The 16,266-nt window shown below is 42.9% G+C and overlaps 2 protein-coding genes across 4 annotated transcripts in view; one reads left to right on the top strand and one right to left on the bottom strand.

Moving 5' to 3' along the window:
* The window catches only part of ACAD11 (acyl-CoA dehydrogenase family member 11), a 31,831-nt gene extending 23,663 nt beyond the window's left edge, over positions 1-8,168 (top strand). Inside the window, exons 14-20 of the mRNA XM_009570422.2 lie at positions 1,084-1,150; positions 2,650-2,735; positions 2,926-2,997; positions 3,970-4,124; positions 6,610-6,726; positions 7,167-7,276; positions 8,039-8,168. Of these exons, the coding sequence (XP_009568717.2) occupies positions 1,084-1,150; positions 2,650-2,735; positions 2,926-2,997; positions 3,970-4,124; positions 6,610-6,726; positions 7,167-7,276; positions 8,039-8,153 (722 nt within the window). The 3' untranslated portion in view covers positions 8,154-8,168. The remainder of the gene's footprint in view (positions 1-1,083; positions 1,151-2,649; positions 2,736-2,925; positions 2,998-3,969; positions 4,125-6,609; positions 6,727-7,166; positions 7,277-8,038) is intronic.
* Positions 8,169-9,733: 1,565 nt separating this feature from the next.
* Positions 9,734-16,266, bottom strand: part of DNAJC13 (DnaJ heat shock protein family (Hsp40) member C13) — a 57,268-nt gene continuing 50,735 nt past the window's right edge. For 2 of the 3 annotated variants that reach the window (XM_054059235.1, XM_054059236.1), the window contains 5 exons: positions 16,072-16,251; positions 15,687-15,827; positions 15,069-15,212; positions 14,136-14,235; positions 9,734-10,580 (listed from right to left, as the gene is read on the bottom strand). In XM_054059235.1, the coding sequence (XP_053915210.1) occupies positions 10,483-10,580; positions 14,136-14,235; positions 15,069-15,212; positions 15,687-15,827; positions 16,072-16,251 (663 nt within the window). In that variant the 3' untranslated portion in view covers positions 9,734-10,482. Of the gene's footprint in view, positions 10,581-12,033; positions 12,146-14,135; positions 14,236-15,068; positions 15,213-15,686; positions 15,828-16,071; positions 16,252-16,266 lie in introns of all 3 variants that reach the window. The other variant, XR_008448628.1, reaches the window with a different exon arrangement.

Raw genomic sequence — 16,266 nt, 5'->3', positions numbered from 1 at the left:
CGACTCGAAGCCAGGTGGTTGCATTGTCTAGACCAAAGGCTTCCAAACCTCGTGATAAGAGCTGCAGAAAATTTAGAAGGTCATAGGTCATCTTTATTTCTGACCTCAAAACAAGCCGCACTGGTACAGATGAACTCTTGAATGAAATCTCTGTGAAGCTTGTTGTCTGCATTGAGACAGCGATAAAAAAATTTACTGATTGTTACATAGGTTAGGTATGATTCCATCTCCTTTTCCTCCTTATTGTCTGTGTGAGACTTTGAAGGGAATGAGAGCACGCTTTGGTACTAAGAAGCCTTTAAAGGAAAAGATAGTTAGGATTAAGACTGTTAGAAGTAAGATGCCATTTTAGTTAATGGTAGCATCGTCTTTATGATTTGTACATCAAAAAACTAGTTTTATGCTACAAAGACATGCCTCAAATAATGTTATCAATGACTTGAAATGCTAGCAGATTATTTTCAGGTAACAATTTCCACTCTTTCTTTGAAGTGCAAACTAAAATCAGTTGCATAAGGGTCGGCGGGGGGGAATGGATGGATGACTTAATTCCACAGAAGCTACGCTGAAGTAGTAGCGAAGTCATCATGGATAGCCCCTTTGGTATCCCAATTTACAAAATTTTGTTATAGTGCAGTCGGCATTTCATTCCCACATAGATCCTCCAGTCTTTATAGTTTTAAGACACTTTACTTTTGAAATGGCAGCATCTCCCCTTGAGGGGTGCTTTCGTATCACACTGATTTGCTAAGCTGTAATGGAGACAGAAGTAATTAGATTCCATTTCAAGTATGTTCTTGTTCTCTTTTCATAGGAATAGATGATGCAGCTGGATCCTAGAGGGTTTGGTTGTTTGGATTTTCATTGTTCCCCTCCCCACAAGTTGACTCCCTTTTATATTTTAAGCAATAAGATGTGTTTGTTTCAGTCTGATTACTCACAGTCTAAACACAGAAGTAGATTGTGTGCTAGGAATCTGCTTCTATGCAAGGAAAGGAGTGAGGTTTACTCCTGTGAAACTTCTTTTGATTCTACATTGTGATTTTCATACTGAAAACTCTTTTGTGTTTGTGACATTTTAAGGTGCTGGGAACCCGAATTGCAAAGTTGCAATTGTAATGGGCAAAACAGAAAACTCTTCAGCATCCAGGTAAGGATTCCAAGGAGACTCAAAGAGTTACCTAAAACTCGTTTGCTGGAGGAGTCACTGCTTGCAAAAATTTTGTTAAGTGAAATACCATTCGTTGCCTTGATCAGTTGGATATGCTGGTGAAATACAGGGGAGTTTTAAACCTCTGTGTGTGTTTGTTGCTGACCAAGCTCCTTTTTTTGCTGTCAGCTGCTGCTCACTGGCACCTCCCAACCCTTTCTCTGTCACTAGCTCTCATCAACGTGCTCCATCCTCTCCCTCGCCCTGGCTCTAGTGTTTGCACAGCTCTGTGATGGATTGGATTGGGAAATTTTGGGGGGTTCACTAACTGTATCTTGGTCACATTAGTTTTAGTCTGCATCGGTTGTTCAACCAACAACTATCTCTGGCTTGCAATTTATTTTACAAGTATAGTAAATAGAGCAATTAACAAGAGGAAGAATTGCCTGCTTAAATGATAATAAAACCAAACTTCTCAGTGCTTCCCTGAACAAAATGAGTAAAAGTGGTGCATTGGAGATGTGAAGTTATCGACTACATTTTTCACAAAGTTATCTGTAGATATCAAAAGCTAAGCTTAAAACATGTAATTAGTTTGTTATGTGAAGTTGCATGAATGGAGAGCATTGCACATCTTATTCAGGCCTATTCATTCCCTTCCTGTCTGCGTAAATGCAATACTTCCTTGTTCTTGTTTAAAATAGATATGTTGTTCAACTCCTCTTACTATCAAGCTATAATTGCCTTTTACAAGAACTTACCACTAATGATGAATAAAACACGTGGTGACTGATTCCCTTAAAATCACAAAGCTTGTAATACAAAAGAATTGGAATGTTTATATCTCTGAGTTGGATTTTAGCCCAAATTCCACTGATTTTATCTTAAGATTTTAGATTTGCCTACATTCCACTGAGGAATTATCAGTAACTTGCTTACAGCATGAAGGACATTTTGTCTGGCAGTTCTACAGGCAGTGGCATCTGCTGAGCTCTTGGAAGGTGAACAGAAGTTTGTGGTGGAGTTCATGTGATGCTGTGCTTGCTAGAAGTGGAAACTGAGTTCAGGGATCTGGGCTGTCACCTCCCATTACAGATGACTAATAACTGACCTTAAATATTCCGAAGGAATTTAAACATGGGGATTTTTTTCCTAAACTGTAGGCAAGCCCAGACAACGATGATGATAAATATGTTTTTGAACAAAAAAGAAAGGTGGGGGAGTGGAATGGACCAGGTGATACAGAAGTACTTGCACAGTTCAGTGGCAGAAGTAGGTTTTTGGTTGTGGTGCATTAGATGCCAGTTTTTACTTGTTGGCAAGTCATTCAAGAAGTGTTGAAGCATGCGAGCAGGCAGGAGAGCTGTAATCAGCATTAGGTAAATATCAGCATGGTGGTTTTGGGAGTCCTAAATTGAGGCTAGAAAATAAAAAAAGTGGAGAGGGGACAGAAGAGAGGCTCACAGTTAATCGTAACTTCTGGGTTTTGTCTTGATCAGGTACAAGCAGCACAGTATGATTATTGTTCCCATGGACACTCCAGGAGTGAAGCTGATAAGACCCCTCTCAGTGTTTGGCTACCTGGGTAGGTGGTAATATTTATCACCTGTATGTGTATTAATTTGGTAGCAGTGGCAGAAGTTGCAATAATGAACAAACACTATATATAAAATAAATCAGTTAAATGTGTACATAAAAAAGGGTTAGGAATTGAAGGCCTCTGTTTTTGTCCTCCTTCACTTTATCCTGCTGTTGTGTTTTCTCTGTCCCTGTAGATGAGATCCATGGAGGACATTTTGAAGTACACTTTAATGATGTGCGCGTACCTGTCTCCAATATCATACTGGGTGAGTTTCAGTATTAATTCTTTATTTAATACATAAGCAATGAACAAAGTTTCATGAAACAGTGGCTTAGATTGTATATTAGAAAAAATTTCTTTACTGAAAGATTGGTGAAGCATTAGAACAGGCTGCCCAGGGAAGCAGTGGAATCTCCTTCCCTGAAGGTGTTCAGAAGACATGTAGATGAGGCACTTTGGGACGTGGCTTAGTAGGCATGGTTGTGTTGGACTTGATGATCTTAGAGGTCTTTTCCAGCCTTTCTGATTCTATGATTTATTTTATGAATCACAATAAGTTATTGTAAACAGCTGTGGTCAGTTGAGCCAGGGTCTCGAACAGTTTTAAGAGGGAGCCAGCCCAGTCTTCCTTTTGCAGCCTGCCTGCTGTTTGAGTGTAACTTGTTCAGAGCAGAAAACCAGTTCTCCTAGGTTTTACACTTTTCAGAAGAGCGTCCTGCTGTGGTTCATGGCCATTCATGCCTGTGTGCTTGCAGGCTTTGCAGAGCTGAAAAAAGAAAGAATGAGCAGGCCATCACTGTGACCGCATGCAGGGAGAACTTTGCTCTGCTTCTCTCACTTAATATAAATCTGTGTTTCTTCTATTTCCTCTCTGCTATTTTTATTTCACTGGAAGAGCTTTCTTTCTGGAGTAGCCCTAGGACCTGGAAGCCCCAAAGTCTTTCCCCAGATTCTCATACCAAACCTCATGGATGTATTTTTCAATGCAAGATTAACAACACTTAAATTGGGTAAATCAGACTCTCTCAGAAACCATCACGGCATGTGCGTTGTGCTCCAAGTATTAACAATGTGTCATTATAAATCTAGTTAGAGTAAACAAGCAACAGTTCCACAAAGTCAGCTTTTAAGAAGCTTGCTTCTAGCTGTGGTGCCGTGAGGCCACTTCCGCTCAGAGCTATGGATCATCTCAAGAGGGAATCAAAGTCTGCATGTGCCTGTTTTTCTTTCTGACCAGGTGAGGGCAGGGGGTTTGAGATAGCTCAAGGCCGGCTTGGTCCAGGCCGTATTCATCACTGCATGAGGTCCCTTGGTGCGGCTGAAACAGCTTTGCAGATAATGTGCCAGCGTGCAGCACAGAGAGAGACCTTCGGGAAGAAACTGTACCACCACGTAAGCATATTCACTCTTTGTCTCAGTTCCTGTACTCCTCATAGCACCCTTTGTTTTGCCCACACAGAACCTTGTAACTCTAATAATGGATGCTGCAATAGATGTGCCCTAACCTTGGATTCCCATTCATAATTTGCCTCAGGTGGCAAATGAAAAAAAAATCACATCTCAAGGCTCCCATTTTTCATTATAAAGCAGTGTCGTTTAGTTTTTTTTCTTGCAGTGGATTGGGTTGGATTTGAGCACATGGTTTTGCCATCATGTTTTTTTCTTTGCTGTCAATGATCAGTTTTGACAAGTATTTTTTCAGGCACACAGCTTATGTTTCTGCAGTTAAAAATGCAATTCATAATTTTTGTGTATTGCATTTGTCATGATATTTCTGCTCAAAATTACCAGACACACTCAAGGGTCTAAATTGGACTAAAAATTTTGCTTCTCTAATCAATTATTTGTATGTACTTATGAAAGTACAGACCAAACCAAAGACATATTGGGATTTTTGGTCTTTTCTTACTCTGTAGTTGAAACACTGTTTTGTGAGAGAGACTTTGCTAAGATGATAAAAAGAGACAGTCTTCTTTTTATAGGAACTGTCAGCATTTAGAACTTGGCCTATCGCATTTGAAGTGTTCCTCAGTCATCCAACAGATAGGATGACTTTATTGGAAAAACAAGTAAAGTCAACGGAAAGAGGAAACTGAATTAGTGTCTGGCACAGGTTACAGAAAATTGTTTTGTTTATGCAGATCCAGAGGGAGTCATCTTACACATCAGTTTTTCCAGCCATGTCATTGCCAAACTTCCATTCATGACCATAACCTGGAATGAATAAATTGGATGAGGTTCACTCTGTTTTTCATAAGTTTGTTAAAACTGATTTTTGATGAAGCCACATGCAAGACCTTGGGGCCAGCTGCAGCGCCAGAGTAGGTTCTCCACGACTCCGGGATGGCCGAGGAAGGGTGAGGCTGTTGGGTGAATGGCTGACTGTTGCCACCGCCACATGGCACTTAGCTCCACCACAAGACCTGTTGGCAGAAAAGCGTGTCAGAACACTCCCTCTGGGCTCAAACCGTCTTTGTTGGCCATGAACTAAGCTGAGCCCCCAGACTTTGTGCTGAAGTGAGCGCTGCACATTTGCTGATGCCTCCTGCAATGTGCACTCGCAGCCCAGAAGGTCAGCCGGGTCCTGGGCTGCATCAGACAAAATGTGACTAGCAGGGTGAGGGAGGGGATTCTGCCCCTCTACTCTGCTTTTGTGAGACCTCGCCTGAAGTCCTGTGGTCAGTTCTGGAATCCTCAACACAGGAGAGACATGGATCTGTCAGAACGAGTCCAGAGGAGGCCATGAAGATGATCAGAAGGCTGGAGCACCTCCCCTGCAGGGACAGGCTGAGGGAGCTGGGGTTGTTCAGCCAAGAGGAGAGAAAGCTCCAGGGAAACCTTAGAGCACCCTTGCAATACTTAAAGGGGGGTGAAAGGAAAGCTGGGAAGGGGCTCTTCATCAGGGAGTGCAGGAAAAGGATGAGGATGTAATGGTTTTAATGCTGAAAGAGGGGAGGTTTAGATTAGGTGTTAGGAAGAATTCTTTTTACTGTGAGGGTTGTGAGGCACAGGTTGCCCAGAGATGTCATGAAAGCCCCATCACTGGAAGTGTTCAAGGCCTGGTTGGATGTGGCTTTGAGCAACCTGATCTGGTGGGAGGTGTCCCTGCCCATCGCAGGTGATTGGAACTGGATTATCTTTAAGATCCCTTCCAACTCAAAGCAACCTATGAGTCCAGGCAGGAGCGTGTGCCTGAGGCTTAGGCTCCAACTGGCTCTTGCACTGACAAGCATCACGTGAATGTTTTTTTTTCCTACTGTGATATGTTGTCTCCAGAGGGGAATTACTACAAGGAGCAGGGAAGGTCTGCCAAGACCATAACTTCATTTGGATCAAGGGAACTACTAACTTACCATCGACGTGAACGGACAGATGCAGCGGGAACCACCCTGCAGCTGTTTGCCTGGGTGTGTAAGACACCAACATGTTCAGCAAAACAGAACTGATTCGTCTCCTCTCCCACCCCTAGTTTTTGTGTACTGGGACATGTTACACAGGAAGAGAGGTTGTGAGTCCTAGTACCAAGTAAAGGAAAGCAGGGAGTAAAAAGCAGGCTTTGAAGGGCTTCAGGAACATGGCTGGCAGGCAGTGGGTCGGACCAGGAAGCGAGTGTGTGCCAGAATCAGTTGTTTTTCCCGCTTTTCATCTTTCCTGTCATAAAAAGAACTGCTCTATCATCTTCAGTATTTCTGTCAGTCAAGTGTTTTGGGTTTTTTTCCCCCCTTCTATTAGACTACATGCCTCAAACCCGCTTTAATTTGCAGAGGAGTCTCTAAATGCCTGAACACGCAGTGGGGCACCTTCCCTAGGGCAGGATTACCCAGGCACACTAGCAGGCATTTACTGACTAACTGCGTGTTGGCTTTGGTTTCGGCAGGAGGTTGTTGCCCACTGGATCGCTGAATGCCGCCTTAGCATAGAACAGGCTCGACTGCTGACACTAAAAACAGCCTGCAAGATCGACATGTTGGGCAACAGAAAAGCAAGAAAAGAGGTAAATTTTTCTTTGCCAGGCTTAAGCTGGGCCTCGGGGATGCAATACGTGTGCATTCAACTGGTTGGAAGAGAAGCTAAAACATATTGCTAAAAGTTACCCTTTTAACTGTAGTGCATAACTGCATGTTGGGAATAGATGGCCTTAAGAAGCGCTTTTGATTGTCATGAGACTAGTAAGTTCTCTCAGTTAAAAACTTGGAGATCACGCTGTTAAGGTATTTGAAAAATGAAGGTCAAGTGTTTCTCACTTGTCCCATCATGAGGAGTTTGTCATGGGCAGCTGCAGTTTTTACCTTGCCCAGGGAACAGGAACAGGAGAGCTCTCTGGTGCAAAGAGGAAGGAATGTACCGCGAGATGCCAATCTCCAGCAGAAGATAAATATTTTCAGTTGCTTATAAACCTATTGCTGATAACACGAGTTCTGTTCTAAACTGCAGGTCGCCATGACCAAAGTGGTTGTCCCACGAGCTGTGCTTAAAGTGATTGACTGTGCAATCCAAGTGTGTGGCGGAGCTGGAGTTTCCCAGGATTTTCCTTTGGCTTCTATGTGAGTAAGGGACAGGGATCTGTTGATTCTAAGCATTCACTTATGCTGTCTACAACCACCCAAAAGGATGTCGTAGCGAGGTGTTTGCTGGGCTCTTCTACCGTGTGACAGGTGATCGGATGAGAGATGGCCTCAAATTGTCCTGGGGAGGTTCAGATTTGATATGAGGAAAAATTTCTTCAGCGAAAGGGTTATCAGGCACCGGAAGAGGCTGCCCAGGGAGGTGGTTGAGTCACCATCTCTGGAGGTGTTTATAAGACGGGTAGATGAGGTGCTCAGGGCTGTGGTTTAGTAGTGGACAGGTATGGTTGGACTCGACAATCTCATTTCCAACCAAATGATTCTACGCATTCCTCTCAAGATAATTTTGTAACACAGTCTGTGCTGTTTCACCTCTGTGTGCCTTTAAGCTGCATGAACTTAAAACAATTGCTTGTGTCATTCGATTCCAATGCAATTACATTGCTTTACCCTTACAAGAAAAAAAGCAGCTGGCACTGGATCCGAAATAGTTCTTATCAGCAACGCGGAGGATCTGTTCCTAAAGCTCAGTCTTATCCCTGGGGCGACGCAAGCCTTCAGAATTCCCTGCCCGCCCATCTCAGTGCTGCCAGGAAGATTTATTTCACTACATTATCTCCTCTATGATTGCTCCTTTCAAAGAGTCCCTCGTTAGAAGAACGGCTACAGCAAAGATAGTGCCTGGACCTCCTGCCCTGGCAGGACTGTAAATGCACCCCTCATTCTCCTCTTCCGACACAGGTTTGCCTATATACGGACCTTGCGCCTGGCAGATGGGCCCGATGAAGTTCATCTCTCAACCATTGCAAGGTGGGAACTGCTGGATCAGTCAAAGAAGCTGACTGCAAAAATCTAACGTCAGCGTAAAGCCACCTCAAACAGATGGAAGAGTTACAAGAGGTTTTGTTCAGTACAATAAAGTTGTTTAAGGAGAATTAGATGAATACAAAGACTTGATTCTAGCTTCTACATTCTCTCACTCTTTACTTGTAATTATTGTAATAATAATTATTATTATTTAATAATCAGAGGTTTGCTTTGAAAAATTTATAGAATGCCACATAAATACTCAAATTTGTCTGGGTTCTTTGTAACACTAAATAAAAATTGTTTTCTAACAGGCCTAAAGTGCTTTTATTTGCTGAACTAGAGCCCTCTTTATCCTTGTATTATAGGCAAGTCTGGTTTGACTCAGCAGTTTCACCCCATTTAGTTTACTGCAAGCTGGAATAAACTGTTAATTATTAATTAAATGACATACACTTAGGGTAATGCCTTTCTTTTCCCTTTCCAAAGCTCAGCCTCAGTCCAACCCTCTCTCTTCCCCTCTTCCTGCTCTCAACTGCCCTCCTTTTCACTAACGCTACCCTTGGTCTTTCTCCCACCTCCCCTCCAGTGAGGTCTGGGGGCAGCACAAGGAGCCTGGGGGGCAGCATAGGGTGGTTTTTCTGCTACTCCTCGATTCTTAACTCCTTTGCTTTGTTTCTCCAAATGCATCTCCTCACATTTTTCCTTATAGGTGCCATTTGTATCTTGCCTTTTGTGCCTCCTCACAAGCCTCCTACCCTTCCTTCAATATTTCTAAGCCTGGGTGGCACCTTCCCTTCTAGAAGCAGCAGAGTGGCACAGGGCTGTACATGGCCACCTCTGCTGCCAAAGCAAACTCTGCCATTGACACCCCATACACCTTTGTGACGTTCTCAAGGGTCAGAGCTCCCCAGCTCTGCTTCTTTAACAATCCTTTAACAAGCCATCAGTTACTCAAAAGAGAACTTGTTGGTACTAGGCAGATCACAGCTGTCCACAGCGTTGGTTCTAAAGGTAGAACAGTTGCTTTTCAACTCAATTGTTGATCAACCCAGTATAACTAAAGGATACAACAAGTGTTAATTTTTTGCATGAACAAAAAAGTCACCCTTGGAGCACAGTCTTGGAGCGTGAAAAGAAAAGGTCCTGTTTGACTTGGTCTTCAGGATGGGACTGCAGCCAGTTCAGCTGAGTGTTCCCCTGAAGACTATTCCAGCAAAGGCCGCTGAAGTCGGTCCGGAAGGTACAGTTTCAAGAGTACCTGGAAGTGGAAGCTTTCTGCAAATAAGTTTCTTCCCTCATATGTACCTAAAACCAAGATTATAATCTTGTTTTGAGAAAACAATACTTACTGTTTGTACTTCCATCCATCTTAGTTTGTTGGGAGGAAGTCAAGAGAAATGCTTCTGAGGAATGTCAGCAAGTCAGTGCTGAAGTGCATTTCAAAGACAAAAGCTCTGCAGTTTAGCGGTTTTGTCAAAACCCTGCACGTGTTTTTTCCAAGCAAGAATGCCCAGGAACCCTATTTGGCCCCACTCGGATTAAAGTCTGTCCCTGCCCTCATTTACCGCACCTTCAAAAGAACAGCTACGCAAGACAACTACTTTCATCTCATTAACAAGGCTCTTAATTCCCTTTATTTTAAAATTTTATGTACATATGAATGATCTGTATAATGTACACTCAATATAGAAAGGTTTTATATACTGGATAATGTATAGAACATCTCACAATTACACTAATTTCTTACATAACATGTCAACTTTTAAGGTTTTTTTTTTTTTTGCTGAAGCTTTGTCAATTTGGTCAAGCCAGTTATACAGACGGACGTGTAACGCTGTTTGATCTCAGGGAGAAGAGAATGTTAATGATTAAGGACATCAGTGAACTGGTGCAGGGACAAACCCTTGGCAAGTCATGTTCAATGGGAGTGATCACATCGGGCTGGAAAAAGAACGGATGCCCTTTTTGGGGGGAGGGGGCGGTGGGGTCAGAGTGATTTTAGCCCAATTCCTCTAGACTGTAGCTCAACTCCAGTCATGCTAATTCATAAAATATAAAAACTAGGAAAGTTTGATTCACAGTCTTGTAAACAAATATAAAGGAACAAAATGTGCTTATGTACAACAAGAAAAAAAATCCTTGTGTACCCATTTCAGCTGATCCGAGTGCTTTCTTGTGTTACAGTGTGAGAGTTAGAGTCACTGACTGCTTCCTAAAAAGAAAAAAAGAAAACCAACAGTCATAGAAAAAAGAATAACACTGTCATTAAACGCTTGGAAAGGCAGTAAGTTCACTTCAATCTGTTGGGAGGAAAGTGCTCTTCCTCATCACTGGCCAGTCTGCCTTTCTGTATCTTCCACAAGAATTTCCAGTCCTTAGCTGACATCTCCCACTTCATTGTCTACCGGGGGTGGAACGCTGGGCATTACGGATGAGGTCGTCCCTGCAGTGAGGTAACCAGCAACTCCAGGGCCTTTGGGGAAGGAAACAGAATATTGGCAATTAGTTTTGGTTCTAAAGAGCAACTGAACAGCTCTATTCCTTCTGGTAACATTCAAATCACAAGAGTCACAGAATGGTTTCAGTTGGAGAAGACCTTTAAGATCCTGACATCCAACCATTGATCCAGCCCTGCTAAGTCCACCACTAAACCCAAGTCAACCAGACCCCTTAAACAAGGCCATCTCAGAACTTGCACTTGGATTCTTTGGAATCTAGGAACACTGGGAATTAAGGCATCTTAGTCAACTGAGTGGAACAGCTTGCGGAGACCTGTTCTCAGACTTGCTCAGCATTGTTTATTCTATAAATACGCCAACGACCAGCATTATCCATCCCACCTTCCATCATGGAAGTGGCAGTAAAGAGGGGGCAGCCTCCCTTTGCTTCTGCTCAGCTGCAGAAGTGCAGTGAATTCAGGCCCACATGCCACCATGCTTTCAGTGTTGAAAAGGCTCTCTCTCAGCCACATATTTACAAGGAAACTCAGTGGGTTGCCCCATGGACAAACAGAACTGCCCAATACTCGTCTAGGAAGCTCTCTGTGCCTCCAGCTGGAAAAAGTAACAGAATTCATGGGATACACAAGCTTGGTATCAGAGACCGAGACCTCCATTCCATTAATAAATTATGTCAACTGCTATAAGGGTGGTCAGTTTTGCACTGCAGTCAAAGCCCCCCCTCTCAAAGCTTGGCGTTTACGTCACACAGAAACTTCTCACAAATGCAATCAAAACTCCTGTTGCAGCATGAGGTGTTTCAACAGCAGCTCTTATCACATTAATGGTTGTAGAAAACTGCCAACTCACAACATGTTCCTGCATCAATACAGTGATCAACTTGGTATCGGACCTCCAGCCTACAATGCTCACCTTCAACATGTTAAGTTCTGCTGGGTCGTTTACTCTCCTCCCCTTAAACCATCCTCCCTAAGTGCTTCTAATTTTATTGTCCCTTCGTTTCCCACCATCACTTCTCACACTACAGCCAGAACATCAGAGCATAGTTTGTCCCCTCGCAAACAGGCCTATGCCACTACTGCAAGCAGGAGAGCAAAGCAAGCAGTGCCTTTGGTAAAAAAAGCTGCCTGGTTTCACGAGGTGACATCTCCTTGCCAGCCCAACGGTGGCATCTGCCAAGAGCCAGACCCACTTTTACATGTCCGAGGGCAAAAATTCCACCAGTTCTCTTGCCCTTAAAACTTCTCCGTTATGGAGCGTTCCTAACATACTTCAGAAGTTTAGTGTGTCTGCGGTACTGGCAAGTGTCAGCCACTGCAGTTGTTAGCTTTCCGCTCCTGTGTGCCTGAAGGAGGCAAGTTTATCGGTGTTTGGCAGTTTGGGACCACACATTTGTTACAGTCGGATGACGTGCATGTTACTTGGAATGCAGCAAGTGCAGCATGCATTTGGCAAGACGGTATCTACCTGCTTTAGAGAGCTACACAGAAGTTAGCAAGCTGCCTGGCAGAGCAGATCTAAAGCCCACTTCTCAGGTGAAGGGGACTGCTGCCAGTTAGAAGGGAAGGAGAAGAGACACCTGAGGGAAGAGAAATAAGCAAGGGAAGTTTCAAGGGAAGTGCAAACAGCAAAGCAATTTGAAGCAAGACATAAGGCAGAATACAAAATAAGGCAAGGTTAAAAAATAAAGCTTGTAGTTTGGTTTCCATCTATACTTCGCATTTATACAGCATCTTTAGTCTACCTTGGCAAGCACTTCAACATTAGGCAATTTAAATGCGGCACAGACAGTTGGGTAATTATACTGCCCCCAGTCTCACCATGCCTGACACAGTTTTCGTTCTTAGCCAGCAACAAGCCAGCATTTACTTTGTGTTTCTAATTTATATTATTTATGAAATATCAAGGAAATTCAATACCAGCTGAATCAAGCGTTCACTGTTCTTAGTCAAAGTGGTATTAAATCGTGCAATAAACAGAAAACTGTTCAGAGCTAAAGCAGAGTCTTTTCTGTGTGGAAAAACACATCATGTTTTGCAATATACCTACTCAAAATATTAAACACCTGCTTGCAGAATGTCTAATTCATGCCTTGCAAGGCTCTTTCTTCATTTTCTCACAATACACACTAGTATCTTGCAAGAAACACTTTTCTATCTGTGTGGCCATCTGATTTACACCTCATTAATTCAGTTACGCTCAAAAGCTTTACCAGGATTCCTATACAGGGTTAGATGAGGAATTTCCATGTGGCACATGCAAGTCTTCACACTGACTTGTAAAAAGTCTTTCAAGCCTTACCCGGAGTCTAGACCAAATGGTTGTTCAGCTGATGACAACTGAACATTCAGAAGTTTACCTTGTGTGTTGCTTTATAGACAAAGGTTGCTACAATGTCATCACATAGAATATTTTCAGATCACAGAATCAGAGAATGCTTTGGAAAGGGCCTTGAAGATCATTCAGATCCAACCCCATGCCATGGACAGGGACACCTCCCACATCAGCTTTCTCAAGGCCCCATCCAACCTGGCCTTGAACACTTCCAGGGAGGGGGCATAGCAAGTAATCTCTGATAGCAAAGTTTTGGCCTGTGATACAGCAGAGGGTAGTCATTAAAGATGTGTCTATCAAGCGCTGCACATGAGTGAACAAAGAACCGGAATTTAATTTGCTGTGATGTGACTGTTCTAGAATTATGTCCGCATTATGCCATTACCAGCAAGGAAGCTCACATCAGTAGCTATCCTTGATGTGCACATGGCGCGCACACGCAGCTATGACACTCTTCTGCTTTGTTAGTGGGACTGCAGTGGTACCATGGGATGCCACTTTCACCTTAGTGACACCCGTAAGGGACTCACCCAAGGTGCACCACAGGTACATTCAAGTATATACCACAAGCTCGAAGTATAGGCATGAAGGTCATTCCTGCCACGGAAGGGCCCTGCCTGTGCACCAAGTCCAGCTGGAACATGGTCTCACGCTCCAAGCTGTTAAAAGAAAGTCATCTTCACCAGAGAAGAGCCCTACCCGTGCACTGAGCCCAGCTGGAACATCGACTCACGCTCCATGCTGTTAAAATTCCAGCTGTTCCAATACTACCACTACATACCTGATGCTAAAGCACCATAAATCATACGACAATACAGACAAAGTCTAAGTGATTTTGAAGGAAGTTTACTCCTTCCCCCAACCTTGGAAAACTGTTTGCTCTAGCACTAAAGTAGGCTAATCCTCAGAAAGCCTGGAAAGTGACTGCCATTCATTAGTTCTGATTACATGTCTGCTTTATCACTGCAAGGAACATGCAAGACTTGCCAGTGTCCAGATTCCACTGCTCTGATATTTTAGAAGTAGGTACAGCAAAGACCATGCAGAGAAATAATTCTCAACTGCAAATAAGTTCAGCTTTTGATGAGTGTTTAAAGACTACATGAAATTTTACATCCTTGAACACTCAGGCTGCTTGATAGCACTAGATCCTGACGGTAAACACTATCTCCAGAGTCAAGCCTGACAAATAACAGTTCAGCACAATTAAGGACAAATAGGAAAGGGTTGCTAACCTGTGAGGTATCCTGCTGTTTGAGTCTCAGAAATGAACAAGTCATGTTTCTGATCCTTGAAGGCACTCCACACAGAAGAACGGGACAGAATTTCATTGACCTGCAGGATTTGGAGAGATTAACACAGTGAGCAAGCGACATCTGTAGAGTTCTAAGGGAAGAAATTAATTTTCTAGAACCAAACCATTTTGAAGGAATCACCAAACAGCATGGCAGGAGTTTAGCCTGCAATACAGAATCGCGCATTTCCAACGAGACTGTAGCAATTTGCTTTGCCCTTTGAATTGTGCAGCTGAACACAATGCAAAGTCTCATAAAGAGAAGTCATTTATCAGCTTGACTTTCTCCTTCACTCCTCCTCATGAATGGAGTTAGGCAAAAAGGAAAAGCAATCCTGCAAGCAGCCACTTGCTATGCATCTAAGGTAGAACAGGACTTTTCCTGGACTATAGCAAGATAAAACCATCTTAGAAGAAAGACCTATTCCTAGTTTCCTTCCCTTTGAGAAAGCTTTCAACGCAAACTTAAGAGAAAAGCACCAAGAACTAGCACAGCTACTGGGACAAATTTTATCAGCTGGCATATGCATCCAGAATGTCAATGCCATTGTCTGTAGCAGTTTATATCCAGGAAACAAAAAAGCATTTACATTTCTAGGAGAAGTTCTGAAGAGCCGTCAGTAGAAGCCTACGAGCTTATAGAACATTTCCACACTTGGGACTTGTCTTTATTAGTGCTCTTCACATGCATTGAACCAGTGACGTCTCCATGAGAAAGATGAGAGACATTCCAACCCATAATGATTTTGTAGATACACAATACTAACAACTGAGGTGGAAGAATATACATGACAGCTACGAGATTAAACAAAGAATGTTCAGAGTTTGACCTTCCTACTTTATAAAGCTTAGTTAAGGACTAGTCAGCACTCACCTGTTCGCCATACTGCAGGCTGCGAGACATGGATTTCAGAGTTTTAACAATCTGAGCTTTTGTTGCCGATGGACTTTCCAGGTTCTCAAGACCAATACCTTCAAGCAGCTTTAGAAGGTAAGGGACCAAATCTGCTTTCAAAGCCTGCCAACATACCCAAATGAATTGTCTTAACATTGGCTAGGAAGTTCCATACAGATGTTTTACATTACTAGCATTAGTCTGAACCAAAATTACCAACAGCTATTACCAAGTCTGCTTAGCTAGTCTTTTTTTTTTGAGGTGTATAAATATGTACAAGTAACAATACTGTCCAGCAGTTCTGTTCTATCTAGTCGCAAACACGGCTGAATCAGTTTGCAGCTACACTATGCTTTCTCAGCTGACACAAGCCAACACCATCCTGTGCATTAAGCTTCAATGCTCAGGTAGCATCCTTGAACAGATCTGCATTTTGGATAAAGGACTGACTTCTCCAATTCAATAAGCACATTCATTAGATGGCTTCTAGAAAGCCTCCTGGATATTGCAGTTGAATTGTACCTCTGCTCTTACAAGCAGATTAAAAAGCCAAATATAAAAGATTACGGTTTTACAGACTGAGAACACACTACTTACTTGGGCTACTAAGTCATTTTGTTCCTTCTGAAACATTCGATTAAGTGCTTCACAGGCTACACCAATTATATCCGATCTCTTTTTCATTCCATTCATGAGAGGGCTAATGGTCTCTAGCGATGCCATCGCTCGAACACAAAGCTACAGAGAAACAGAAACATCCAGAGCGCTTTGTTTTATGCTAAGCTTGACAGTTATGGCAGATATGGTCAGCCAAGACCACAAATTCCTCAGTGTCTTTATCAGTTTCCCATTATTTAGTTCTAAGTCCCTGCTCATGTGGGACATAGTATTTTATTCACAGTAACATCCTTCTAGGACCATTACTAAACAATAACTCCAGTTATGCTTTTTTCTCCCCTTGAACATTTAAATGGTTCAGTACCTCATTGTCAGACAATATGTGCACGACACGAATGGCACTTTTAGGAATGGCATTGTTCTTGTGATTCATAGCTTGGATTATCTTGTGAAGATGACCAAGCGGAGGAACTTGATCAGCTAGCTGAGGCTGGGCACTGAACAGGCACACAGTTGCTGTGGTAATGGTTTCTAAAGTCTCCCCCTGCAGAAAACCAAA

This window comes from Cuculus canorus, chromosome 2 (genome assembly GCF_017976375.1).
Source record: "Cuculus canorus isolate bCucCan1 chromosome 2, bCucCan1.pri, whole genome shotgun sequence".
Lineage (NCBI taxonomy): Eukaryota > Metazoa > Chordata > Aves > Cuculiformes > Cuculidae > Cuculus > Cuculus canorus.
The sequence above is the reverse complement of the archived record's forward strand: the minus strand, read 5'-3'. Positions and strand labels throughout refer to the sequence as shown.